This window comes from Dysidea avara, chromosome 13, assembly GCF_963678975.1.
Source record: "Dysidea avara chromosome 13, odDysAvar1.4, whole genome shotgun sequence".
Classification (NCBI taxonomy): domain Eukaryota; kingdom Metazoa; phylum Porifera; class Demospongiae; order Dictyoceratida; family Dysideidae; genus Dysidea; species Dysidea avara.
Genome location: NC_089284.1, coordinates 3,463,113 through 3,488,173, shown reverse-complemented (window position 1 = coordinate 3,488,173; position 25,061 = coordinate 3,463,113). Strand labels below are relative to the sequence as shown.

Here is a 25,061-nt window from a genome sequence, read left to right as displayed (position 1 = left end):
GCAGTGACCCAAAACACACTAGTGACCAGAGGTCCACACAGATGTAGATTGAAATTCTCTAATAGAGCAGTGAAACACTTTAATAGTACAGTCATTGCAAGGATAACAAACATTTCTCAAAACTCAGAACCACATCACTTTTGTCTCACTCAGGAATCACCCAGCAAGTCACTGTGTTGTGAGAATCACAACTAGCTGTTGATCCCACATATACTAGTCCATTGACAATATAGTTGTAGACAAAAATCAACTATATTTATCGTTTGCATTACTTGAGTCCCCAAACCAGTTTTGTGAGGCCAAGTGAAGTTGTTTTTCATCCTTGCAATAGGCGGTACTATTAGTTATAATGAGGTACAATATAGAAAGCAGATATGGAGCCTTAAACTAGATTGTATTATTCATAAACATTTTGATGTATTTCTAAAGAATTAATGATAAAATGAAATGACAATATAATTATGATTCTGAAAGTTCTGATAAACTAGAAATCTCTACATAGCTTTGTTTTTGTTTTGCTGATTAAATCAATTATTCATCCATTAAAATTCAGCATTGAACTCCTTGTTCTCATCTCCCTGCTTCAGACAAGTCACTGGGACCAGAGGATGTTTCGTACCCATTAAATAGTTCTGCATAAATGCAAACACACAAACATTTCTAAAGGTTGCCATCAGGCATTAAAAAAGCATCTTACATGAGCATAGGTCATGGCATTCTTTTTCTCACTTTCACTGGCACCACTTCCGATCCAAACAAACACTGCCTTGCCGGTGTCAATAATGAAAACTATTGCAATAAAAATGAATGTTATATTCTTCCCATATACATGTGTGTGTACACTCCACATAAAACACATACAAAAAAACATGCACACTGTCATCATACCATGTGCACTAAATTAAAAAGCTAACAGGGATCATTCAACATACAACTGCTGTGCATGTGAAACCTCTCTTACTCTCAGATTTAATACATAGAACTAGCATCAGCAAACATTGCCAAGAAACATGGAAAAAAAAAACACCACATGTTTATGCATACTACTCTGCCATTTGGCAACGTTTACTTTATTTTTGCAGTATTTATTTTTTTTGTGGTCTGCTGAGCAAAAAACCCCATTTTATGACTTTTTTTTGTTTTCTAGAGGGAAAAACCAATGGACAACAAGAAAAGCAAAACAATTGATTTGTACAGTGCCTATAACCCCAAAAAATTACAGGCGTTCATTTAATCAATCATAAGTCTCGAGTGCAATGGACTGCAGAGTTGAGACTTGTGTCATTTTATGGGTCATTCATCCAGGTATAGTTTTCATACCCATGCTATCAAACAAGAAGGCTGTTCAAGCTTAACAAAAATTTACATTTTACTACAAATGTAAACAAATACACATAACTCATGTTCTCTTCATGGTACAAAAATGAAACAAAGATATTCTTACATATATTTCAATTCGTGTCTTCCTTTACTAGTGATTAAAACATACGTTTATTTATTAATTATTTATTAAGGCTTTATACTAGTGAGGCTGAAGTACTAAAATGACCCCAACACCACTAGGTGAGACATGGACAGTTGGACACACTATATGGAATTGTCACAAGTAATTTATGAAAAGAGCAACCAATTGTATTTTGATACATGTGTATCACAAAGCTCTAACCTCTAACACAATGAGTATATGGTAAAAAACCACACATGGGGTGATTATAACATGGTGGTCTAACTAATATGGAAGTGGTGTCAGCTGTTAATTTGCTAAAATAATTGACACTCTTTGAGACTGACAACAACACATAACCACTATGGATGCCTCAAAGAGGTTAAGACATGTTCAGTTGAGTGCCTCTAGGTGGAAGAACTGAACCCTGAACTGAAAATGAACCAACTCTTCAAATAAAGTCATATCACAAACAATAAGATCAGAATGACCTCAAAAACTCAACAAAACAGTTCTGTAACCATAACAGTAACCATAATTCACATGCACCTACCACTCTGGTTAGAGCTAAATATGGCTGTTAGTTTCATGATATTTAATAAATACATATTAAGTATTAAGGTCTTCATCCAATCACAATCATTCCATTTCAGGCTTAGCTTTATTCATAGTGTGGTGACTAACAATGGCTGCACATTAGTGACCATATCATCAAGCTCAATACCAGTAATAAACTTTATTACTGCCACAAAAAAGTAAGGGTAATATCAACCCATACAAACTGTGCAATTCTATGGGTAAAGTTAATCAGTTTAACAGGGCAAGACATAATCACGTCTCAAGGGTATCCTTCGTATTAGGATTCATTATTTAAAGGTGGAGAGCAATTGAGTTGGTTGCATCCATTACGAGGGACATTGCAGTGATATTGAGAACATACAAGTTCACATACAGTACTGTTTTGCAGTTTCATGTATTGTTTTTTAATGTTAATATTTTTGGTCGGACTTAACAAGGCATGTGGCATAATTGAAAACATCACATAATTATGGTGAATACAATCTCATTCTGAGGAAAAGTTTTAATCTGTTATGGTACCCAGTAGTTTCAGTGTGTACACAATACTCGATCAATGTTTTCATCACAGACATGTAAAAACTACTGTATTTCCGTATTTCAGCAAATGAGCATAATATATACACTGATAAATCTGGAGTGTTTCTGTCAAGTCATTGTCCTACTGCTTTTAGCCTAATTTATTGTCAAATAAGCAATGCCCAAGCCCAGGAACATGTATAAGTATTGCTGATGCATAATTAATGACTCATTCTCCTTTATTCCAACCCTTTAGTTGAGACCAAGCTAATCCCGCTCCACTTTACTTTGCAAGGGAGGATCAAAGTCCTGTAAATAGCAAAAGGTTCTGCATAGAAAGTAAAGAACAATGATGTGGAAGATACAAAATAGCTATGAAAAGTATATTCATCCATTATGAAAAACAACATAGCTATTAAAATTTTGTTAATATGGAAAAACAGGCTGTATTACTCAGTTTTTCGACCATTCGATTATCAGGAAAATCTTTCTAGCTCTAGAAGCAGTCAACATGAGATCGCCAAAAGAAGTTACAATATAACATTTGTTTACATAGTTGCATGAAAAATAAATCACTCATGGCAAGGTTTTATGACTAACACAGCATTTGGCTTTGCCATATGCTGCATTAGTCACAGGGTTTTAGTTACATATCTTCTTGTATTACTTCTCTCCTAGTGGGATAGCATATATAGTACACCACTGGGACCAGGTGTCCATAATAAAGTGGGCTGCATTAATGTGGCTGTACCGTACATATTTATATTGACTGTAGGATATGACCATGATAAAAATTTGGTCTTAATAAGAGTGACTGTAGTTTTCTTTCAAGTAACTTTTCATCACAGCCTCTAACAAAGAACAGTGACTATACAATGCCAGCGTATTCATATTATCCTTAGAATCAAATTTATACCTTTGTGTTGTTGCATGATGCCTTCCTTAACACATTTTGTAGATTTAAGAAAAATTTTTCTCTTCATCATTTGTCTTGCCAATTTATGGCACTGCATGGAATTTTTTTGTATTAGGCATTCATTTGAGACCCAACATTTATTCAAATCAAAACCTGCACGCCTGTTGTACTGCTAATGGAACCATGCATTTATATAGGACTGATGGAGATGATATATGAAGCTACCCTACAGCCAATCTGCTTAATTTAGATATGGTACAAAACTTACAAAAAATTGTTATGTGATAGACAACAAAAAGCCATAGCGTGCCACCAAAAATTATTATGGTGCATTACCATGAATCAACAACATCTTGCGCTATCAGCAAAAAGAAATGGGACACAAAGGAGGACAAAAGTAAGTCCATGATTTGTGCATTGCATGAACTGCAGCTTTCCAAAAGACACTTGTTAGGTTCTGAAACACTGTCTAACATGAAAAATTCAAGCTTGTAGCCTTGGTCGGTTATTAAGTTGTGCTTGTTTGAAAGCATTAGTTAGTTAGCAGTCAATCAGTCAGTTATAAGAAAACTCTACCAAATAAAATTGTAGAACATTTTGAAAACACTGTGAATCGTCTTGAAGGTACTTGTGGGCTTAACTATACCTGCCAAGGCACCATGAAAATTTTTTGGCTGGTTTCTAATTAATTTTACTTGCAGGAAGGTGCAAATCTTCAAGATCCCTGCGATACTACCTTATGATGTAAAAAACAGACCTGGCTGATGTAACCACATTGCAATCTGTTGTCACATATATATTAATCAGGTGGATGCCACAGCTGGTTCTTAAATACTGGACAAACAAAATAGTCATTATCTTAAAACAGAGGTAGAAATAGGATCAAAGCATTACAAAATGAAGGTAGCCACACTAGAATCCATATACACATTATAAGCTCATAGTAGTTGCTAGACTATGTAGTAGCAGTTTTCACATAGCAACTGCATGTTTTCACTGCATGCTTTAGTTAATGGTACTTGCTAACCGAAAATACGCTAGAAAATACCACTGCTTTATCAATGGAATGTGAATCTATTCATATGAATGCCAATTTGTATGCAAACATAAATCCTACAGTGCAAACTGAGAGAATGTATCTATCTTAATCAAAATTACATCAAATAAGCTCAAGCATGATTGAGTGCAAGCACACATGCATGAAACCAATACAGTGTACCGAATGTACACTAAACATGTGGATGCACACACATACACACACGCATGCATGCACACTACGCGACACACATTTGAGATAGACAACATATCTAAGACTTACCATCATTAGAATCTAGCACTGATCTCTGAAAGTTACCCTCACTCACAAGGGAGAACTCCATTTTCCCGCTCTCGTCACTCAGCCTATTGAGGAATATGTTTGAAGAACACACAAACCAACTAATCACCTGAAAATGGACTTGACAAAGCTGGAATCATCTTCTTCTTCATCCTTATCCAAAGGTTCATCAGGAAGAGACTTGTAAAATTCATGACCAGCAGATATTTCCCGCTCATCTATTATATGATATTTATTTCACAATAAAGGTGAGAGATCTTACCGAGTGTTTCCACCTTGCAACGTCCTGATCTCTCACTCTTAATCTGTTGTGTATATTGAACAGCTTTGTATTTCTCATCCTTATTGCACGTTTTGCCATTCCACTGTGGAAGAGAAACATAATTACCACCCCAAGTACATTATAACTATTGTATTTACCTGGTAGATGGTCAGACCCAAGTCAAGGATGAACACATCACCAGAGTCAAGGCTATGTTTGCTCAGCGGACGCTCTTTGACAGAGATGTTTTTCCTTACACCAGAGATGTGCAACAGACGTGGCTGATACTCCTCTGGTTTGACATGACGGAAACCAGTGTCGGCTCTACAAGCCAATAAACATCTCAGTTTATGTGTGGGTTAAAATGTCAACCTACCCTCCTTCTAACAGTTCTATTGTGTTGAAGTATGACTTGAATAAAGTAGATTCATGGCCCATTACTTCACGGTGTTGTACTGGCTTGTCATCCAACTACATGACCACACTGTTGAAACAAATGATTGCAATGGCTTCAGGCTAACCAGGGTGTCCAGCTCCACTGTCTTGTAAGCAGCAGTGCCATATTCGTCCTGGCTAGAATACTGGCCAATCCAGAAATGTACATCATAGTATAGTGCCTATGAAATGAAAGAACAAGCAAAGCTACTAAATATAACTATTCATAGGTAGCCTTACGTCTTCTCCAGGCTTCTTGTACGTGTTCAAGATAATGTACGAATCACCATTGTAAAACTTTCCATATTCTTCCTTGGACCAGTGGGTTACCTAAAGTTGGAAATTTATCTAAACAATGGGCGGGCGTGTAGTGACTGCGGCAGAAACCGCGGCGCTTTTACTGCGGTGTCCAACCTTAAACTTGACAATCCTCCATATCTGCATACCGACAGCTTGTCCGGCACCCTTCCAAGCTGGTTCCGTCTCTGCAGACGCTTTCTTTACCTATAGCAAACAGAAAAGCCCACCATAAAGCGCTCGAAGTTTGCAAAGGATACTTACATTTCGTTCTGTATCCGAACCAAACAGCGCTAGATTGCTGTCTTTCCAGTCGTATTTCTTAGCTTTCACGAGCCCAGCCATGATCACAAGCTTACCAACTAGGAGAAGTGAGGAGACCGCGAGAATGCCGCTAAAATAACAGACGTTACCGCAAGCAAATTCTTTAGTCCAAATACGGACGATTAAAATTTGTAACAATAACCCGTTAATTTCCGTGACGAGTTTAATTTCCGAGATACGAATAATCTTATCGTACAATTACATTTTTACAAACAACAGTTTCATGTGAGATACGTTGATGATGATGATGTAGTTTTGTTTTTAGTCCGTACAGCTTGCATTCGTCGATGCCTATCAGCAAAATTCTTCTGGTTCACCCGCAGTGGTGGTAAACTAATATTCTCCCGGACTTTACCATAGGCCTTCTCCATTCTGCAAAAAAAAGTGCAAAAATAACGAATTTTTGATGTGAAAACAGACTATACAATACTTGTTAGCTATGTAACTTACAAATTCTGTTTACTATTGGCTGTATTGGGGGGCATTGTAGATAATTCTGGCCTGATAGATTGAAAATAACATCTAATTTACTATTTCACACTTCAGTCATTTACCTCTCCTCATCATCAATATATGCTCTAGCAATCAGGTAGGCATCTGGCGTCCACTTGTGTGAGTACAGGACATCCTTGAGATCGGCTTTAATCTGTGATAGCTGTAGACAGCATGTAATAAGAGAATTGTTCATCTCCATTGGTTCATTACACACAATAATTACACATCCATAATGGTCCAGCAATCTTAACAACTTGTTACACCAAAGAATGCATGATCTAAACCACATCAGAAATTCTTTGCAGGCAAAACAAAGTTAGTGGGAAAACTTCTAACCTTGCAGATCATTTAAGATGTCACTTGAAATGGCCATATTAGGAAAAAATGGTAGCACACCTTGTATATGTGACAGACATGGTCTCCTAGCTACCAGCTAATAGAATCTTAATGTTGCTATGACAGATTAATGATACACCATTTTAATGGCTATTGTAATAGGGCAGGTGGCCAGGCCTGTTGAGAATTCACTCACTTGATGTGCCAATGTTGTCAATGACACAATAAAAAAATGGAACATGTGTTCTCTTTAATTTACAATGTCATTTCATATTTACTACATGTACATTATATTTAAGTGTCATAAACCAGTTATGCTGTACTCATGTCACGATGTTTTTAACAAACAATTCTGGAATGAATCAGAGAGCTGTTTTGATAAACAGTTCCGGTGTTTAAAGGGCTTCACAATTCTACTAAATATTTCGGCAGGTGGGCTGCGTGACAGAAGTGATTAAGGAAAAATGAGGGGAATACGAACGGACATACATGGAAGCTTTATAAAGTTGACCAATGGCTGGAGGTTATCTTTCTATAGGTATTATTTTTACCTCATGTGATTGTTTGTCATTAGTTTGTTGAAGGTGTTTGATGATGCTTTCACATTCTGCTAATGTAGGGGGACGGCTTCGGTCCCCATTATAGAATTTTCTACTGCCAGCACTGCTGTGTACAGAGCTCTCCCCATCAGATGGCTCGTTGCTTTTGGGCCTGCCAATACCAAGCATAATTATAAGTACACCATTTTTTGGGTCAACCAGGATATTACCTTCTTTGCTCAATGACTCTCATAAGCCGAGCATTGCGGTTTTTCTCGTTGATTAGAGAGTTCCGTAATTGGCGAGCTTCTTCCTCTAACATGATGCTTCTTAACTCGTCTGAATCATCTAATGTACAACAATGTCAGCATGTTACGTACCACTAAACTCAAAAAGAAAAAAAAGACTAAGATCAAAGCTATGTATAGTACTATGAATGGGAAGGTCTCCTTGGACCGTAGTCTACCCTACTCAGTGATTTGTGCTTTAGTACTAGTCTGGGGTATTTGCCATGATGGATTTCTTCATGCAATATTAATTACTATTGTAGACTCAGTATGTCAGCATGTTTCAATAATTTTAAAGGCTTGTAGTTCAACCAACTGGTCTCAACGTAGTGACCACACATGTACCAATTGACTAATTAGTCATAAATCACACAGACATATACACACAGGCACACACACGCACACAAACTAATCTAGTGCATCAAAAATCAGATCAAATGAGATAAGAAGCACTTCACTTTTTTGAAATTTGGTTTGATGAAATTCAAAGCTTGTAACATTGAATTCATGAAAGCATGGCAGAGCTCAATTGCAAACAAGTTACCTTCAACATTAAGCCAGCTAGAATTTACGGGGGTGACATGTTTACACTATGAGATCACCACAATGTTTACCTTCTTGTCCACTATGATGGCTCTTGCAACATGGCTTATAGCCATTCCCACCTTGGGTCATGACAACTTTGAAATTCAAATCTGTTGCAAAGCAATGTATATTATAAAGTACCAGTACTATATGGCTTGCCTCTATTTTCTTGCATTAGTCTCTCGATCTCTTGGTGAAGTTTACTGAGTGTCTGCTCGTGTTGCTGTTTCAGGAAGGCAATGTTTTTCTCAAGCTGAATGATTTTCTGTGAACCATTCTGTCCCAGTGAGTCCTGTCTAACAGTCCCAGTATATTGCATGCCCCCAGCAGCCGACAGTGGCTCCAATTTGGGCTGATTTACGGGGTGGAGCTTATGAGGCTTGTTCAGCCCTGGCCTTGACCATAGCCCGCTGCTACTGCCCGACGTCATAGACAGGAACTGTGATCCGCCTGAGAAAGACGCCATAGTCTAAAAAGAATGAAAATATATTTCACGTATGTTGTATCGGAAATCGGCCCCCTACGCAACCCTTGACAAGTGACAACCTATGATATTGTGCGATGTGGGATAGGCGTGAAATACAACCGCGTGGAATATAAAGCATAGCTGCTAAACGCGGGAATGGTGCGAAACTCACCTGTTTATTATCTTGTTGCCATGATCGCCCGTGATCTATCTACGCCCAAAAGAATGGTTGTTAGGGTGCTTTAATTGGAGTAAGCTTATGGCAACGCTAAGTAAGTGTCAGATGTATATATTTACATTACCGTTATGTGTATGTATATTGTAGCAGGTGAAGTAATAGGAGAAAGGACTGTGATAAATTTTGTGCAGAGAGGAGAAAAGTATCTTCCGGATCACGTGATACAACAACGGTCAGGAAGGACTGATCACGCGACTGGGTATCAGACCCAACTACGTTTTAACGTGCACCCTAGCTGTTATAACTATCCCAGCACTAACAATCCACCTAGACCACCTCCTGTTATTATCGAGAAGTTGCCATCATCATGCATGAGTACACATGATAGATTACAGTTAGCAGCACTGCTGGCTAGAAGAGACTTCAGAAATGGACAAATACCTACTAAATTTTTGCAGCAACAATCTGAGGAGGAGGAAATGCAGAGCAGCTCTGTATCTGATGGAGACAGCAGTCCTGACCAGGATGAAGGCCAGAGACCACTGCTGCCTCCAAAAGCAACTCAGACTGTAGCAAAAAATGCTTTGATGCAGGCACCAACTCCATTAGAAGTGAACACATGCAACACTGCTTATCACAAACCACCCGAGCGGTTATCAGAGCTTGATAGAATGGCAGCTGAAGTTGTGTCACTGCGTAGACAACTACGCAGGCAGGTTGGCCAGTTAAGAGATGCAGTACATACAAAGAAAACCAATTCACTAGTTGAAGAAGATATTGATGATATTACTGCTGAAAGGCAGTTGCGCCAAGAGGGTGGCAGAGGCATCAGAAACATGCAAAGTTTGTACTCCCTTCAACAACAGGTATGAAGCAGTGTTGGACTAGAAATTTTATCTTATATTGGTAGGTGCAACGATTGAAATCTGAACTAGACAAACACCACAGAGCATCAGTAGCAGTCAGAGATACCAAAAAGGTAGCAAAAACTGTCACCAAAATGTTCTGTGCTCTACAATACTGTTGTATTTTAGTCTTTAGCCATGAAGCAGTTAGCAGCCACTCACAGATCAGCCATTAGAATGCTGCAGTCATTTGCTGGCATGCCAGGCAGGCCAGTGGTTTACCAACAGTTGTCAGAGTTGATGCAGCAGCTAACAGCGTGCTGTTGTCAGCTGGGACTGAATAGTAATCAACTGTTTGAGCTGAATGAACAAATGAAGGTGATTACTCTCTGTTACTTTCATGTAGTCAGTTCAATTTCAAAGTCTTATTGGGGGGTATTATACATCACCTCATACATAGGCTTTGGAAAATGAAATAACAGAGATGAATAGAAATGAAGAGAATGCAGTTGTTGTGCCAAGAGCAAAACAGGTAATGTTGTTATTTTGTGTCAGTGAATTAGCACAGCTTTATCTTAGACACAACGACCATCAAGGATTTTCACAAGGAGGGCAGTGCCACGTCAACCCTTCCATCAAAGTCACATGACAGCTGTGAGAGGTGACATTTTAAAGACTTGATACATTTTGGTGATGTAGGCACAGCACAATAGAAGAAGTGGACACTTCAAGGCTCAGACATTTTCTTCCCTGATGCGAAGGCAGGCACCATCTCTAGCTAAACCAGAACCTAGCCGGATAACTAAACCACCAATGCATAAAAGTTTACCACAACCCCAGTTCACCTCAAAACCTCTACCATCAGGACAACCAATAAAGAAATCCATAGTAAAACCAGAGGCCAAATTACCAGTTCTTCCATCCTCCAGAGTGCACAAATTAAAGGTACTGTAAATGGCATTTTCTCAAATATAGTTTGTATGTGTGGTAACAGAAAAGAAAGAGAAAGAGAACAAGCAGCAAGAAAAGAAATCTAACCACTAAGACACATGAGGATACTAAAGAGCAGTCATCACCATATGATGGTACAAGATCACAGTCACCAGAATTAGCTAATATTAGCAATGAAGATGGTCTCAGTAGTGATAATACAAGGTATTGAGCCATATAACTTATAGTGTTCCTATCAATAATTGCATTTCATTGACTGTAAAGGAACAGTAGTTTATTGTAATTTGAGGAGTGGCCTGATCCAATAACCTAACAAAGAGAGGTTTTGTATGTCTTGCAGATATTTATCAAGTGTCAAGCTATTTAAGAGCTTTATAAAGTTGGTAGCAGGTTGTTAATTGAGGCATAAACAAAATTTTTAGTCAGTAGAGCATGGTGATAGCACCCAAGCATTTTACATACAGAATCTTTAAAATGTGTTACATGTGGGTAGTATATATATATATGTACCACTCTGCGTGGGCAGTTCAAAGGCACCGCCAGTGCCATAATTTGTATATTGCACTGCTGCAGACCGCAGCGAGTGCATTATAACTTATAACGCACTGGTTGCGGTTTTGTAGACCACAACGAGTGCATTATAAGTTATAATGCACCGACCGCAGTGCAATATACAGATATTGCACTGGCTGCGGTTTTGTGCAGCATAGCACAAGTGCCGGTGGCGAAGACCACTACGACACCTCACCTAATAGGTGGAAAGACACTTCACAGATCACTCGAATTCTTTTATAGCCCGACATGTAAAGGTCGATTGTGGGCCATAACGTCACCAATACGTATAATGTTTACAAGCAGCCAATGGCGATCGAAAAAGCCAACGCGGGTGGCCACAACTCTGGTCTACATATATATAAACGTACTTATACACCTTACTAGTCTGGTGCCATCTTAGCCCAGATTAAACTGTAGTCCACCTCGACAATGACTCAATAAAACAAATATATTCTAAATAATACTAACCTTTACATTCGATTGTGGTAACTAGTTTTGTCATGCCACCAGATTCGAGTTTAGCCAGTATGAATAGTAAGAATTAGACTAGTATCGTTTAGTAGTTAGGTTTTGTTTACTTAAACCGTCTATTTAGCTGCTTTTTTTCGCTCGAGAGAATCACTATGGCGATTAGTCTAGTGCTTAGTCTATATGGCATGCTGGCATGCTGAGCACTACATGATGAGAGTCGAACAGCGAATGCAAGTTAGTGATATAACCCATAGCGTACTAGCTTTCAATATCTCAGGTGGCTGCAGTACTACAGGGGGAATGTCATCGCAACGTCCGGCTTGGTTGCCCACAATCGATGTTAGAAACCTGGCCTTTATAAGTGTTACAGCTATCTTGTGAGACCCTCCTCACCTATTAGGTGAGTGGTACATAACAGTTATACAACGTGCACTCGTGCTGTGCCTGTATAAATGCACTTGCCTTCGGGCCTGATGGCCCTCAGGCTCGTGCGTTTATATCAGGCAGAGCACTCGTGGCCGTTGTATAACTATATAATATTGCATTCTTCCAAAACTGATGTTAAAATTAGAGCTTTTGTTTTTATGTGAAGGAGTGGGTGGCCCAGACTAAAAACTTTTGTGCTTTCAAACAACTAGTGAATAGTGTACTGTATGTACCGTTCAATGCAATATTCAATGTGTAGCTCAGATGAAGATGTGGCATTGTTAGTAAAACATCTAAGTACCAATCCACAGCAGGTACCCACGTCTACTCCAATGCCAATACCAACTAAACCATCACATAGTAATACAAGGTACAGTGTGTACTGTGTGAGACTGTGAGTTATAATCAAGTGATGGTGTGTAACTGGTGTAGACCTTCAATGGCTGACAATAATGATGGTGATAATCCTGAACAATTGGAGGTACTGCAAACTCTACAGGAAATGCTTGTCAGAATAACTCACATTGAGGTAAGAATAGTCATTATACATACATAGCAGTTATAGTTATGTTTTGAGTCTCTCACAGCATGGTTTGTTAACATAACAACACAATTGTGCAAACATTCCTTTACAGTAATAATACGATCTAATTGTTGTTGTATAGGATGAGAGGATGAGAATACAGCAACGTTGGGGTCGTGTTACTTATCTTGATCCTACTGTTAAACCTGTTGTAACTGGCCCCACCCCCCAACCCTGTGCAGCTGCTCCACAGCCCATGTTTCCAAGTATGGTCCAGTCTGTGTCACATTATCGTGACAGGTTCCACCATCACCTAAAACTAAAAGCAGCAATGACTGGCCTTGACTGGAATTCTTCAAAACTGATAGACGAGTGAGTATCTCTGGTGTGTGACTTGTGACAAAATAGGTGTTACAGTTTGAGTGATGAAATATTGGATGAGCTATTGGACTCGGCTGTCAGTGAATTGGATGGATTTTGTGAACAATATGCACATGATGTGTTTGCTAGCGAATTTGCTATTCCAGATACAAACAATTGATTTTGTTAATTACTAAATTCAAAGTAAAAGAGTAAAAGTGGTGATTCCTAATTAATAAATCAATGAGTGAAAATTATGAAATATCCCGCCGTTTCTAATTAATACGCACCGGAGAGGCATGTCGGAACATGCTGCGATTTCCAGTGTGGACGGCTGTGTCCGCACTTATTCGAAGACTTCCAGTGATATTGAAGAGATAATTACTAAATGTATAGGAATTGCAGAGGATTTGAGTGAGCTAGACGAACAAGAACGTGAAATAGCTTCACTACGGGACAGCCTGCTGTCCATCGTTCGTAGTGACATACAACTAAACCAAATGTCTAAGGCAACCGAGCAATGTAAGAATGCGATGCGGAATTTTTACCGGAGCAATAATACTGGTGAAGAGACGGTACCAGACTTAGCTAAGTTGTATGATGATGAACTGCAGAAAATAGTGGCACAAAGCAACGACAATCAGGAATCACATCAAGCATTGAAAGATTTTGATAACATGAACAAGACAGAACAGCCAACAAGTATCCGGGCCAATCAGGAAGCTGTACAGCAGCCAATGGATGACACTGGATTGATATTTTCACAAGTTGAAGAGGCCCTGTACTGTCCCATCACTAGAAAGTACTTTGAAGATCCAGTCAGGAATAAACTGTGCAACCACTGTTACAGCAAGGCTGCTATCTGTCAGATGTTGACCAGAAAATCATCAGTCAAGTGTCCTGTAGGAGGCTGCACCAAGCCAGTTATGTTGCCTAACCTCATTCCAGACAAAGAAGTGGCCAGGAAGGTTAAACGCAAGATCAGAGAAGACAAGTATGATAAGCACACTTCTGATACAGCAGTACAATTGTGATTATAATAAAAAAGGACAATTTAAACAGTGATTTATACAAAATTATCTATGGAAATGCATTTAGCTTTCATATAATATGATAAAAACTTTATATTTCATCATCATCATCATCTGGTATAAGTATTTCTGCTTCAGCTCTATTATTACTTCTTGGGATACCAATTGTAGGGATGGCTATACCACCAGTGTCACTTCGTAATGACATGGGTAAGAAATTCTTATATCTGCCATGTCTCTTGCGAGGTGGGTAACGGCGCCACAGTAGGCACAACATACCAATCACCATCAACATGGCTAATATTCCTGTTAGTAGTACTAGTGAAGCAATACTTATTCCACTAACGGAATGCTGTCCTTGTGATTTATTTAGAACCACATTTGTTGAATCGTGTGATTCATTAGGTATTTCAGTCTTAGATGATTCTGTAGTAGGTGATGGTATGGTATCAGTTATTATCGGTATAGCTGTAGGTAGTTGTTCACTGGCAACTGAACTAGAAGTACTATTTTGTGTGGTATGAGCAATTGTATTAGTAGTTGTTGGTCCTTCATGGTGCTTGGGACAAAGTTCACTGTCAGTAGCAGTACTTACAATTGTAGCAGGAGTTAACAGGCCTACCAATGAAAAAAAAAATGAACACACATTATCCCTATATGTCACATACCAAAAGTGTAGGTGCCATCGAAGGCCACTTGTGCCTCGGCAGATTTCAGTGCATGTTGTTTGATCCATGTTTCACCTACTTCAACGTCCACCCATGACATCCGATAGACACATCCCCATGTAACTAAAGCCAGAGGCTACAAATGGAAAATGTAAACAACAATGAACATAGATATTCATGCACCAAACTATTAGAGTGGAAGCATCACATACCTTGTCCTGTGTAAGGTGAGGGTATGATGTAATGATATGCCTCCATAAACATGACCTAGCCAGGCGCCGCAGAGCTGCTACCTGATCCTTAGGAGCACATGGATGATACAGAAACACCACTGCTCCATGCTATATAGGCACATTGTCCATGTAACAAACAAACCATATAAAAGGGTGTGCCCCTCAGTATAGCTTACAAGACTTTAGGTACTTTTAGGGTATAAACATGAATATATCAACATCTCTCTTAAGTACTTGACATGACTAAGAAGCAACACCTACACAAACTGTTACAATGTGTCACCTGATACACAGGTTATTACAACATTGCACTGTAATGATGTGATGACAGTCAACCATAATCATCACGACAGTCAGCAAAATTACCATACCTCCAGAGAATGTATCCATCGTTGAGGCGGAACATAACTATACTCTCCATATTGTGGCCATATCATCCTGTGAGGACCACCTGATGGTGGTGTAGTGTTGTATACAATTGGTGATGACATACAAACATGATCAGCCTGTATAACACACACATCACCGTTGTACTATCCATACATTGTTCATTCTTACTGGTAGTGTGTGCGCTGTACATTCGCTCTCCCCTGCTGGGAGTTCATAATCTGTAAGCTGGAATTCATGTCCACGGCACTTGTAATCTTCTAAATCTTCGTTTATTCCGGACTAAGGGTGCATAAAATGTGTGAAAAAGTGTTTTCATGTTTGATTACAATATAAATACGTACACCGGTCGTTTATAACCCGACCGCCACGTTACTATTCGGGAGCGACCACAAATGGATTACAGGAAACAAAGAGAAAACATGTCTGTCACTTACCACCCCGTCGTCGCAGACTAGTATTTTAGAACTTTCCTCGTCGCTGTTTATTCCCTTAACAATAAAACATAACAGAAACGCTAAGTAGAACTTAGAGGAAAGTGCCAACGCCCTCATCTCGTCTTTTTCATCAGAAAATAAATACGTAATGGCGAGGGGATACACCTTGACTTCCTCACGTGTTAGACTAGCACGTGATTGCTTAAATGTCATCCACAAAGAAAATTAACTCTTTCGTTGAAACTGATGACGAATCGTCTCCATTGCAGTGAGTTGAGAGTGAATTTAACTTAGTATAGGTACATCCAGAAGCACGTGATAGAGACACACCTTCACACCCCAGGAAACTCTACTGCTGTACATGTGTGTTTATACGGCTTTATGACCGTTTTTTTTTTTCTCACAGTGAAAGGTCTCCAACGTTCACATGGACAGGAGGCCGTATAGCTCGTCATCGACCATGGATCATATTTACACTGTCTGCTGCACTGTTCATCTTTGGTGTGATCCTGGGTCTCTTAATTGGGGCACTAGCATTTCATGACAATGACAGTCATAATGATGGTAGAGCCCCACAGGCAGAGACATGGGGTAGGATGGTGGGTGGTAGGTCAGTACTGGAGGTGATTGCTGACAAGATGAAGGCTGAAAATATTAGGGACAATCTCATGTAAGGAGTGTTTCTATAAATAGTCCATGATGTAATCACAACATGCCAAGTATGGCATTTGTATTTTAGATATGACCATCACTGGATGATAGCTAGCACAATGTAGCCAACCAGTGTATATGTTACTGTGTAGAGGATTTTTGCAATTTTCCCTGCAATATATTTACTTACTCAATGCATTTATTACTATTGTCTGGTATTTTTTGTTGATATTTATAATAGTGAACATTCATCTTAGAGAACTGCAGTGCCAGAAGCTGTACAAATGCTGAATGCACCATAGACAGTTCTGACGTGGCTAACCGTCCACACTGTCTTTACCAATCTAGCTATCATCAAGAGTTCATAATATAAAACTCTTTTTATATTATGAACTCTTGCTATCATGTACAAAGTCTCATCGGATTGTGACCATTTTGTAAAAAAATCTAACAGTAATGAGATTTACATGACCTATTTTCACATTGTGACATCATATGTTACTGTTCTGTGTTTGCATTTGAGAGTGCAAGCTATGCATGATGACTGTCATTTTTGTGACTTAAAAAAGTTGCTTGTAAAATGCTGTACGTTTCTTGTTCCACAGGAACCTCACTCTACACCCACACATTGCTGGTAGTGATCAGAATAACAAACTAGCTGAGCAGCTGGCACTTCAGTGGCGCTCATATGGCTTTGACAACGTTGAGATCACAAACTACACTGTATTGCTGACCTACCCTAACCGATCATCGCTTAACGTGCTCAACATTGTGTCCAGTAGTGACATGAATAATGTTGTGTATGTAGCCAACACGACACTGGAGAAGCCATTGGTGGATGGTGAAGATGATCCTGATGTAGCACCTCCATTTAATGCCTTTTCTGGTATTGGAACAGCCAATGTGAGTGGCTGACTGTCTTGTTAAGTCGGTACCATATAACAGGGGGGAAATTTTTCGCAGATTTCCACCATACAAATTTTTGAGGGGAAAACTTCTTAAGGATCTTTTATGTGTTTTATAATATTCATACTACAAATTTCGATTTCATGGATAGCTGCCAATCCGCTAAAATCATTTTCCCCTCAAAAAAATCCCTACATACATGGTAGCTAACCATGTATGTTGTGATACATGGTGACATACATGGTAGCACGACATAGTAACTAACCTGACATACAGACAGATACACAAACGATAAGCAATTAATTATGTGAGTAAATATAGACATACACACAGACAGGTGTATTACATTTTCACCTATTAAAACAGTCACTTGTGATACAGTGATTGGTATGTGTTGTGGAGTGTAATTTTAATATACAGTAGTGTGGCCGTTAATCATCTGAACATTATTAAGAATATCTAAAAGTGTTAATTATAATGTACTCATGTAAGGCTTGATGTAATAGAAGAAGCATGGGCCAGTGATGCTTGTAGGACATCTGCCATTATGTGGTACAGATCAGTGATGGATTGTTCAACATTCCTCTAATATCTGTGTGTAATCTTGTTGCAGTGTGAAGCCACATGTTATACGTTGCTATGTTTTGCAGGGATCGCTTCTATATGTCAACTATGGTCGTCATGAAGACTTTGAACTTCTTGTCTCTAAGGGAATCCAGTTCAGTGACTCAATTTGCATCGCTAGGTATGCAAAAATCTTCCGTGGAAACAAGGTGGGCTTGTACAGTAGTTGAATGCCGCTGAATTGTCTCACTCCCAAAAAGTTTTACTTCTGCTTGCTTATATTTTTAGGCATCACTTGCCCAGCAATATGGCTGCAGGGGGCTGATAATATATTCTGATCCAGAGGAGTATGCACCAAGAGGTGGCTCACCGCCATTTCCAGAGGGTGTGAGTTTGCCGGACACAGGATTGCAGCGTGGTACCCTGAACAATGGAGTGGGAGATATCTTGACACCTGATCTACCAGCAATAGGTATACCATGCTACTTAGCTCCATTTATAGTAGTTAGTTAGAGTGTAAGATTATTAATAACAGAGACATGTTAGCAATGTTATGTGTGTGATTATGGGGCTTGCTAATGTACGTAGCTAATGTAAAGGTAGCATGGCTTCACTTTTTATGTTTTCAGTAAGTTATTTGACTACATTGTCAGCTCAATATGGGTATTAACATGTGCTCTGTAATGAGATGAACAGGTCTATTGAGTGTACACACACATGCTTGGTAAAGCATTCAACAAGATTTTGTTTATACACACCGTTCAGTTGTGTTGTTAACACTTTTTCATTATTGTTTGCCACCGATGGTTTTAAGATCACCATATTTGTTGAAATTGTGTAGATTGACAGTTACTGGTATTGAAATTTATGTCTCATGAAACATTAAACATGTTTACTGACTGGTTTTTCTCCAGATGGAGCACACCGTCGATTGTATCAAGATGCTGTGGATGCTAAAGTAGTCCCCAGTATACCAGTCCAGCCAATTTCTTACAAAGATGCCATGCAGTTTCTCTCTCGTATTGGTGGAGACGACGCACCAGCTGACTGGCAAGGTCAACTCAACATCACTTACAAGATTGGACCTGAGTTTGATAGTGGGTATGAGAATTGTGTGCCTGAAAATGGAACAAATTGATACAGTGAAATCTCTACCCCCTTTTGTGGGACTAAAAATTGTGTAACTAAAGAATTAGTCTTGTTAGTGAATAAGATCGATATGTGTTGGACCTACATACTTGGCAGTTTTAAGAATAAGAAGGTGGCCATCAAGTGACGTATCATTATACAATTTTCATGTTTTAGAAAAATGGCAGATCTTTTTATGTTTGTTCCTGTGGATAGCCTATCATTATTTTTCTTAGGTCTTCTCTTGTTTATTTGCAAGTCAACAATGAGTACGTCAACAAGACTATAAAGAATGTGATTGGGTGGATCTATGGGCATGTTGAACCAGACAAGTTGGTGTTGCTAGGCAACCACCGAGATGCGTGGGTGTTTGGTGGTGTTGACCCAAGTAGTGGCACTGCAGTACTAGCAGAGGTGTGGCTACTACCCCTAGCCCCACCCTTCTATTTTTTGTGCATCATCCACACAGATAGCCAATGTGTTGGGACAGTTGAGGAAGACTGGATGGCGTCCTGGGCGTACCCTTGTGTTGTGTAGTTGGGATGCTGAGGAGTATGGCCTGCTGGGATCATCTGAATGGGCCCAAGTATGTTATGTAATTGTATGATGTACAGTGTGGAGCAAATGAGCCACCCACCAATGTTTAGATGTGTCATATCCTGTTGATCAACTGCACCATTCCTGTGTGTGTTCCGTGTGTGTATTGTGTGAATATCTCTCATCTTGTTAGCTATGTTACTATTGTTGGTCACTTGTGTAGTGGGTTTCCTCCAGTTACACAATTGTTGTAGTACATTACAGTTGGTTAGTTGATGTTGCAGGGTGTGGAGTAATGTTTGTAGATTGTGTTAGATAACTAATTACTACCCCAGCCTTATCTCATTTTGTACTAGTAACTTATAATGTAAGTTGTTAGGAGCATGTATATGTATGTGTGTGAGTGCATGTGTGTGCGTGCGTGCGTGCGTGTGTAATGCTCACCATACTACTCGCAGGACACGTCAAAGTTACTATTGGACAGAAGCCTGGTCTACCTCAATGTTGACTCATCTGTTACAGGTCATGACTATGTCGTCTTCTCTGCCACTCCTCTTCTCTACAATCTGATTTATGAGGCGACTAAAATGGTACACAAACCTGTGTGAAGTGGTGTGGTGTGGTGTGCATACTGTATTTATTTAGTTAAACACTGCAGTGTTTATTACCTTAGCTTAAAAAATTGATGTGGCAACAATTCAAACTACTACTTGATGCTCAAAATTATGTTTAAAATTATTAAGCCCTTATTTTCAAAATTGATTGTCAAGTATGGAATGTGTGACGTTTAACCAAGGAAATACGATATTTGCTGAGGGATACAATGCTCATCTTTTTTATCTTGTATCTTAAGATATGAGACAAAACCTGGTGAGAATTATGGCACATTATGGCAACATTAGCATGTCATAATTTGTCTATTTACTACACACATCATAAGCTACTTCTCATTGCATGATGATATGTTTGTTTATTGTGTATTTGTTTGTTTTCATTCTACCCTGTGATATCAACAGACCAAATGTCCTAATACTCAGTTCCCAACAGTGTATGACCAATGGGAGCATTACAATACTGTGCCTGGCACAAGACCATAGTAAGTTTTTGTGTGTGTGCATGTACATTTGCTTTAGTGTAAAGTTCAATCATCTTCACTGTGTAGCATTGGTAACCTTGGATCAGGTAGTGATTATACCATATTTCTACAGAACTTGGGAATAACATCCTTCAATTTAGTCTATGACTCGGTAAGTGGTATCATAATTAACACAACAGTACTTTCATTTGATTAATGTAATATCAACATCTGCCACTGAATATTAAATTTGTATATTATATAAAATAAATATAAGCTTGTGGCTTATATGTATAGCAAGTACACTTCTATTTGTAAAACCAGGAACACATCCATGGTATGTGTATTACTCCAAATGTTTTTTTCACAGGCACAATACCATGGCTACCCAGTCTACCATTCCGTCCATGATACCTTCTACTGGATGACAAAGTTTGCAGATCCTGACTTTGAGTATCACCGGACTATCGGACTTCTATGGTTGAATGTTGCTCTCCAAATAGCAACCACCCCACTGGTACCCTACAATGTCTCTGACTATGCAGTGTTCATGAGATACGAGGCCAACAGGTTTGCTCAAGAGAATGAGCAAACATTATTGGATCATCAGATAACCTTGAGTGAGTAGGAGTATTTGTAAATATTTTATTAACTCGTTTTTTTTTTACTCCCAATGTGTACAGCCCTCTTCAATGCTTCGATTGAAATGTTCATCAGTGCATGTAACAGTTTTCAGGCAGAGCTAGACCATGCACGAGAGAAGACCCTCAGGTTACTTTGCTCTTCTTTTTTTGAAGTTTTGTACTCACTTCTGTGTACCAAAACAGTGATAATGCCCGTCGTATATTGAATAACAAACTCCAGTCATTGGAGAGGGCATTCCTCAACCCTGATGGGCTACCCAATAGACCGATTTACAAGTACGTATTGTTAGTTACTGGTGCATACTATCTGTGGTCTGTTTCAGGCATCTAATATTCGCTCCAAGTGCAATCAACTACTATGCTGGTTCAGTGTTCCCAAGTGTGGTGGACGCAATGTTTAATGCTACAACTTTTGCTGACTGGCAGGAAGTGGACAGACAGCTCTCGCTGGTTGCTGTACACCTGCGCTATGCAGCTCAGATACTTAACCAATACACCAACCCAATAATATAAGCACATAATGATATTGTTTATTATATTTTTGATGTCAACAAAGTATAACATCTTAAAAAGATTGTTTGGTGCAGACCAAAAATTGGCATGTGCCAATTTCTTTGGATGTGAAGGATATAAAAAATATTGTGGCATTCGAGGGAGTTAGTATATTGATAATACAGAAGGGAGAGAGTGTCTTGCCAAAATGAAGATTTTAAAAGCTCCTTTTGTGAGAAGAGCTTCATTCAGTATGTCTGTTGTTGGGTTGATACCAGTGTGAAAGCACTATTGTTTCCACTGTAGCCATTGTAGCTCTGTGAGAGAATAAGATTTTAAAAATATGAACAACTTTGTAACAGGACTTACAGGTGAAGTGATTCCATTCATTGTATTGCTGGTTGCTGCGCTCACCATGGTTACATCACCACGGTAACTACCATTAGAGTTCATTTGAGCGGCTAATGTAGGGTACATCCCTCTTGGAATAGTAGGGGTGTGTCCATAAGATGTGATACTCATGTCTGTAAATTAAAACATGTTTATTTGAAAGCTCAACCCTTCTACACAATCATACTGTACAGCTGGTTGTACAAGATCCAAAAAACAAAATTTGCAAATGGAAGTTTCAATGGCAGACTGAAAAATTCTGAGTGAGCAGTTTTGCCAAAATCTGCTGCTATCTTAGCATCATCATAATATCCAAAGACATTTATGTAGAATTACGTGTCTCAAACAATTGCAGAAAGTTATGCTAGAGGATATTTTAGTTGCTCCGCAAAATTTTGGACCTTGCAACAATAACCTGCTCTATGGTATATTACTTTGAAAGGAGTCTGTCATGTAATCAACACTTGAAGTGCTGAGAGATTGGGTCTCCGTTGGACTGCAGACACTCACAGGGAAGCCGTAGTAATCATTTCCCGAATTGGTCTGATCTCCAGGAGACACATAACCAGTGTTGTAATATGTTGTTGCTATAACAAGAACAAACACCATAATTATTTAGTACAACTTGTTGGAGGATTCTAAAACAAAAAAAAATGTTTGCATGTAATGATTTAATAGCTGCTGCTTGGGGCTTCCAGTTACAGATGTAATTTCAACTTTCAATAACACACAAGTTACCAAGCCACCATGAAGATGGTACAAGCCATTGACATATTGGGACAACACAGCCCATGTAGCTACCCTTTACCAAATCCTAACCTTGTTAAACTAATTTCATTCTATTAATTATCAGTAACAGCAGTGGGCCCATTTTTAGCATCACAGTACTGAAATACAATATCAGTTTTCTACTGTGTCAAGGTAGATTACACACTTTCTCAAATAGCAAAGATAATGTGTAAGCTACTATTGTTTACCAACCTGGCATATAATCTCGGGTTCTTGCCCGATAGCCATTTCTCCCTGCCATGCCATACATATATGGACCATATCCTGCCATCATGGCTGCTGAGGGATGAAAAATGTAGGATAAAAATAAAAGAAGTTTAAATAACAAAAACTCACCCCAGGGATACTGGTAATAAGGCATGTACTGGTTAGACCAGTTGTAACCTGTTAGAGAAAAACATGGTCATCAGGTACAGTGACATTTGTAGTGTAATGTGGTATGCCTCGTTGAACACTTAACAACACTGTGTCCCCACACACAGAGTTGAATGTATAAAGTAGATCTTGTTGCTACCAACCTTGCGAGGAGACCAGTCGGCCATTTTTCTGCATCATCATGGCATCTTTTGGAATGGCCTCCTTGACTTCAACCTGAGAAAGACGAGGGAGAACAATAAAACAACTGCATGCATTGAAGTCACCTTCTTATTGCGTATGTCATGATATTGAATGCTACAAACTTCATCTACTGCTTCTTCAGTTTCAAACGTCACAAAACCAAATCCTTTAAAGGATACAAAAATACTGAAAGTACATACAAAATGTTACAAGCGACATCACAATACCTCGATGTCTTCTTGTCTCTTTGTCATACATTAGTTGGGCATCCTTAACCTGTGCAAGTTTACATAATATGTGCTTTTAACAAGGTTAACAGAGTTACGCACATCCCCAAATTGCTTGAAATGATTGATGATATCTGCGACTGTGGCATCCGATGGAACACCACCAATAAATACCTTTTTATTTCTTTGTACCTGCAAAGTGCCCAGCTATTTTTCAAACACTCAATTGACAACTTGCTTATTGCTTACCCTATTTCCATCCCTTTTTGAAACAGCTACTTTTGGGTCGATCTGCAAAGCATAACACACGTAGATAACCCAGCGGGTTTTTGGAATGTACAGGCGGAGCGATATTATCAGGAGGGCCGGCGTAATTGCAACGGCTTCATTTAACAGTTATCTTTATACCGCCAGGCCACAATTTGAAACTGTCAGCCCACCTTTTTGTGGTCCAGCGTTAGCGGTTGTCTTTCGTGCGCATCAAGGACTCCGCGCACGCTCTCCTGGTCTTCAAACGTAACGAAACCAAAGCCCCTGCATGGAGAAGAATATAACCACATGCATATGGACACGTGAACACAAAGCACAGGCTGCTTTTGCAGGTGCGCAAATACATACACACATTTGACACTTGCAGAGCGCCACGCTAACCTTGATCGCTTCGTAACTGGGTCTTGAATTATCTGACATTCTAATACTTTTCCAAATTTTTCGAACAGATTCTTCATTGCTTCTGCAGGGTCGTAAGTAACATATTTGTAAATGATAGACGCGTGCCTACGAGTTAACACCAACCTCTAGATGTCTGCCAGCTGATTCCACCGACAAAGATCTTCCTGCGGAGGAAAATGGTAGACACTCAACTAGCTAGGTTAGCCATGCACGCACCCTTGCGGTTGCTTGTAGACGAGCGGTGACTGGATGTCACCCTCAGCTTCAAAAACATCCCCGCTCTGTTCTTTCGGATCATCTAATTCGCTTACGCCTGCAGGCAAAGATTCCGAGTCTTGCTCCTTGGCACCGAACGACTGTTTCTCAGCTGCAACCGGCATTCTCAATCAGGGCGTATGGTGTATGCTTCCGGCTTCTGGACCGTATTAAAATATATTTATTTTTATAAATGTAAAGAAAATTACTCGCAAAAAATATTGAAAACACCTTAGATAGGAGCCTTAAATACGAGCAGCAGTTATTCTGGATATGTAAATGTTTGCGTTA

The 25,061-nt window shown here is 39.2% G+C and overlaps 7 protein-coding genes across 8 annotated transcripts; 3 read left to right on the top strand and 4 right to left on the bottom strand.

The window, feature by feature from the left end:
• Positions 1-392: 392 nt before the first annotated feature.
• On the bottom strand, positions 393-6,215 carry LOC136242913 (gelsolin-like protein 2). Its single transcript, XM_066034415.1, has 11 exons — positions 6,050-6,215; positions 5,903-5,992; positions 5,729-5,818; positions 5,575-5,670; positions 5,430-5,524; positions 5,212-5,377; positions 5,054-5,156; positions 4,901-5,009; positions 4,774-4,856; positions 698-789; positions 393-632 (listed from the first exon to the last, which is right to left on the bottom strand). The coding sequence occupies exons 1-11, from the start codon at positions 6,128-6,130 to the stop codon at positions 543-545; spliced, it is 1,095 nt and encodes a 364-aa protein (XP_065890487.1). The 5' UTR covers positions 6,131-6,215; the 3' UTR covers positions 393-542.
• Positions 6,216-6,271: 56 nt separating this feature from the next.
• LOC136242922 (coiled-coil domain-containing protein 74B-like) lies at positions 6,272-9,074 on the bottom strand. The gene is made up of 8 exons (XM_066034426.1): positions 8,990-9,074; positions 8,511-8,820; positions 8,381-8,461; positions 7,710-7,827; positions 7,492-7,651; positions 6,664-6,764; positions 6,560-6,610; positions 6,272-6,481 (listed from the first exon to the last, which is right to left on the bottom strand). Exons 2-8 carry the CDS (start codon positions 8,815-8,817, stop codon positions 6,331-6,333), a joined length of 969 nt encoding a protein of 322 aa, XP_065890498.1. The 5' UTR covers positions 8,818-8,820; positions 8,990-9,074; the 3' UTR covers positions 6,272-6,330.
• Positions 8,585-13,366, top strand: LOC136242871 (uncharacterized). Its single transcript, XM_066034365.1, has 12 exons — positions 8,585-9,089; positions 9,143-9,861; positions 9,906-9,974; positions 10,030-10,218; positions 10,301-10,372; positions 10,420-10,494; positions 10,540-10,785; positions 10,835-10,995; positions 12,503-12,613; positions 12,676-12,772; positions 12,909-13,138; positions 13,184-13,366. Exons 1-12 carry the CDS (start codon positions 9,077-9,079, stop codon positions 13,305-13,307), a joined length of 2,106 nt encoding a protein of 701 aa, XP_065890437.1. The 5' UTR covers positions 8,585-9,076; the 3' UTR covers positions 13,308-13,366.
• Positions 13,367-13,370: 4 nt separating this feature from the next.
• LOC136242939 (E3 SUMO-protein ligase NSE2-like) lies at positions 13,371-14,270 on the top strand. Its single transcript, XM_066034442.1, has one exon. The coding sequence runs from the start codon at positions 13,426-13,428 to the stop codon at positions 14,158-14,160; it is 735 nt and encodes a 244-aa protein (XP_065890514.1). The 5' UTR covers positions 13,371-13,425; the 3' UTR covers positions 14,161-14,270.
• On the bottom strand, positions 14,136-16,202 carry LOC136242906 (uncharacterized). Its single transcript, XM_066034406.1, has 6 exons — positions 15,883-16,202; positions 15,617-15,727; positions 15,430-15,564; positions 15,038-15,166; positions 14,826-14,961; positions 14,136-14,775 (listed from the first exon to the last, which is right to left on the bottom strand). The coding sequence occupies exons 1-6, from the start codon at positions 16,093-16,095 to the stop codon at positions 14,249-14,251; spliced, it is 1,251 nt and encodes a 416-aa protein (XP_065890478.1). The 5' UTR covers positions 16,096-16,202; the 3' UTR covers positions 14,136-14,248.
• LOC136242861 (putative N-acetylated-alpha-linked acidic dipeptidase) lies at positions 16,004-21,961 on the top strand. The gene is made up of 15 exons (XM_066034353.1): positions 16,004-16,150; positions 16,289-16,552; positions 17,139-17,436; positions 18,090-18,212; positions 18,292-18,475; positions 18,918-19,104; positions 19,368-19,545; positions 19,601-19,717; positions 20,127-20,258; positions 20,685-20,764; positions 20,831-20,915; positions 21,114-21,363; positions 21,427-21,514; positions 21,571-21,663; positions 21,711-21,961. The coding sequence occupies exons 1-15, from the start codon at positions 16,089-16,091 to the stop codon at positions 21,898-21,900; spliced, it is 2,331 nt and encodes a 776-aa protein (XP_065890425.1). The 5' UTR covers positions 16,004-16,088; the 3' UTR covers positions 21,901-21,961.
• On the bottom strand, positions 21,906-24,947 carry LOC136242907 (RNA-binding protein Musashi homolog 1-like). Of its 2 annotated transcripts, none has more exons than XM_066034408.1 (14): positions 24,732-24,947; positions 24,639-24,679; positions 24,495-24,576; positions 24,284-24,377; positions 24,093-24,134; positions 23,946-24,035; positions 23,844-23,892; positions 23,700-23,782; positions 23,577-23,649; positions 23,395-23,442; positions 23,251-23,334; positions 22,704-22,856; positions 22,249-22,403; positions 21,906-22,196 (listed from the first exon to the last, which is right to left on the bottom strand). In XM_066034408.1, exons 1-14 carry the CDS (start codon positions 24,893-24,895, stop codon positions 22,128-22,130), a joined length of 1,227 nt encoding a protein of 408 aa, XP_065890480.1. In that variant the 5' UTR covers positions 24,896-24,947; the 3' UTR covers positions 21,906-22,127. The 2 variants fall into 2 exon arrangements, with proteins under 2 accessions (XP_065890480.1, XP_065890479.1); XM_066034407.1 differs by having other exon boundaries at positions 23,251-23,337; positions 24,732-24,946.
• Positions 24,948-25,061: the final 114 nt, after the last annotated feature.

What these genes read in the sequence shown, in the direction of transcription:
- LOC136242906 (XM_066034406.1), bottom strand. Translation starts at nt 16,095, where the DNA reads ATGACATTTAAGCAATCACGTGCTAGTCTAACACGTGAGGAAGTCAAG. An exon ending in GATGGATACATTCTCTGGAG is followed by an intron (nt 15,167 to 15,429) that starts GTATGGTAATTT and finishes GTGCCTATATAG; the next exon opens with CATGGAGCAGTGGTGTTTCT. An exon ending in CTCACCTTACACAGGACAAG is followed by an intron (nt 14,962 to 15,037) that starts GTATGTGATGCT and finishes TTCCATTTGTAG; the next exon opens with CCTCTGGCTTTAGTTACATG.
- LOC136242913 (XM_066034415.1), bottom strand. Translation starts at nt 6,130, where the DNA reads ATGGCTGGGCTCGTGAAAGCTAAGAAATACGACTGGAAAGACAGCAAT. An exon ending in TGGGTCTGACCATCTACCAG is followed by an intron (nt 5,157 to 5,211) that starts GTAAATACAATA and finishes TCTCTTCCACAG; the next exon opens with TGGAATGGCAAAACGTGCAA. An exon ending in TTTGTCAAGTCCATTTTCAG is followed by an intron (nt 4,857 to 4,900) that starts GTGATTAGTTGG and finishes ATTCCTCAATAG; the next exon opens with GCTGAGTGACGAGAGCGGGA.
- LOC136242939 (XM_066034442.1), top strand. Translation starts at nt 13,426, where the DNA reads ATGTCGGAACATGCTGCGATTTCCAGTGTGGACGGCTGTGTCCGCACT.
- LOC136242871 (XM_066034365.1), top strand. An exon ending in TTGTGCCAAGAGCAAAACAG is followed by an intron (nt 10,373 to 10,419) that starts GTAATGTTGTTA and finishes GCTTTATCTTAG; the next exon opens with ACACAACGACCATCAAGGAT. An exon ending in CTCAGTAGTGATAATACAAG is followed by an intron (nt 10,996 to 12,502) that starts GTATTGAGCCAT and finishes TTCAATGTGTAG; the next exon opens with CTCAGATGAAGATGTGGCAT.
- LOC136242907 (XM_066034407.1), bottom strand. Translation starts at nt 24,895, where the DNA reads ATGCCGGTTGCAGCTGAGAAACAGTCGTTCGGTGCCAAGGAGCAAGAC. An exon ending in CAAAAAGGGATGGAAATAGG is followed by an intron (nt 24,036 to 24,092) that starts GTAAGCAATAAG and finishes GGCACTTTGCAG; the next exon opens with GTACAAAGAAATAAAAAGGT. An exon ending in AGAGACAAGAAGACATCGAG is followed by an intron (nt 23,783 to 23,843) that starts GTATTGTGATGT and finishes TATCCTTTAAAG; the next exon opens with GATTTGGTTTTGTGACGTTT.
- LOC136242922 (XM_066034426.1), bottom strand. Translation starts at nt 8,817, where the DNA reads ATGGCGTCTTTCTCAGGCGGATCACAGTTCCTGTCTATGACGTCGGGC. An exon ending in AGAGTCATTGAGCAAAGAAG is followed by an intron (nt 7,652 to 7,709) that starts GTAATATCCTGG and finishes TGGTATTGGCAG; the next exon opens with GCCCAAAAGCAACGAGCCAT. An exon ending in TATATTGATGATGAGGAGAG is followed by an intron (nt 6,611 to 6,663) that starts GTAAATGACTGA and finishes TCAATCTATCAG; the next exon opens with GCCAGAATTATCTACAATGC.
- LOC136242861 (XM_066034353.1), top strand. Translation starts at nt 16,089, where the DNA reads ATGTCATCCACAAAGAAAATTAACTCTTTCGTTGAAACTGATGACGAA. An exon ending in GTGCCTGGCACAAGACCATA is followed by an intron (nt 20,765 to 20,830) that starts GTAAGTTTTTGT and finishes TTCACTGTGTAG; the next exon opens with CATTGGTAACCTTGGATCAG. An exon ending in CCCAATAGACCGATTTACAA is followed by an intron (nt 21,664 to 21,710) that starts GTACGTATTGTT and finishes GGTCTGTTTCAG; the next exon opens with GCATCTAATATTCGCTCCAA.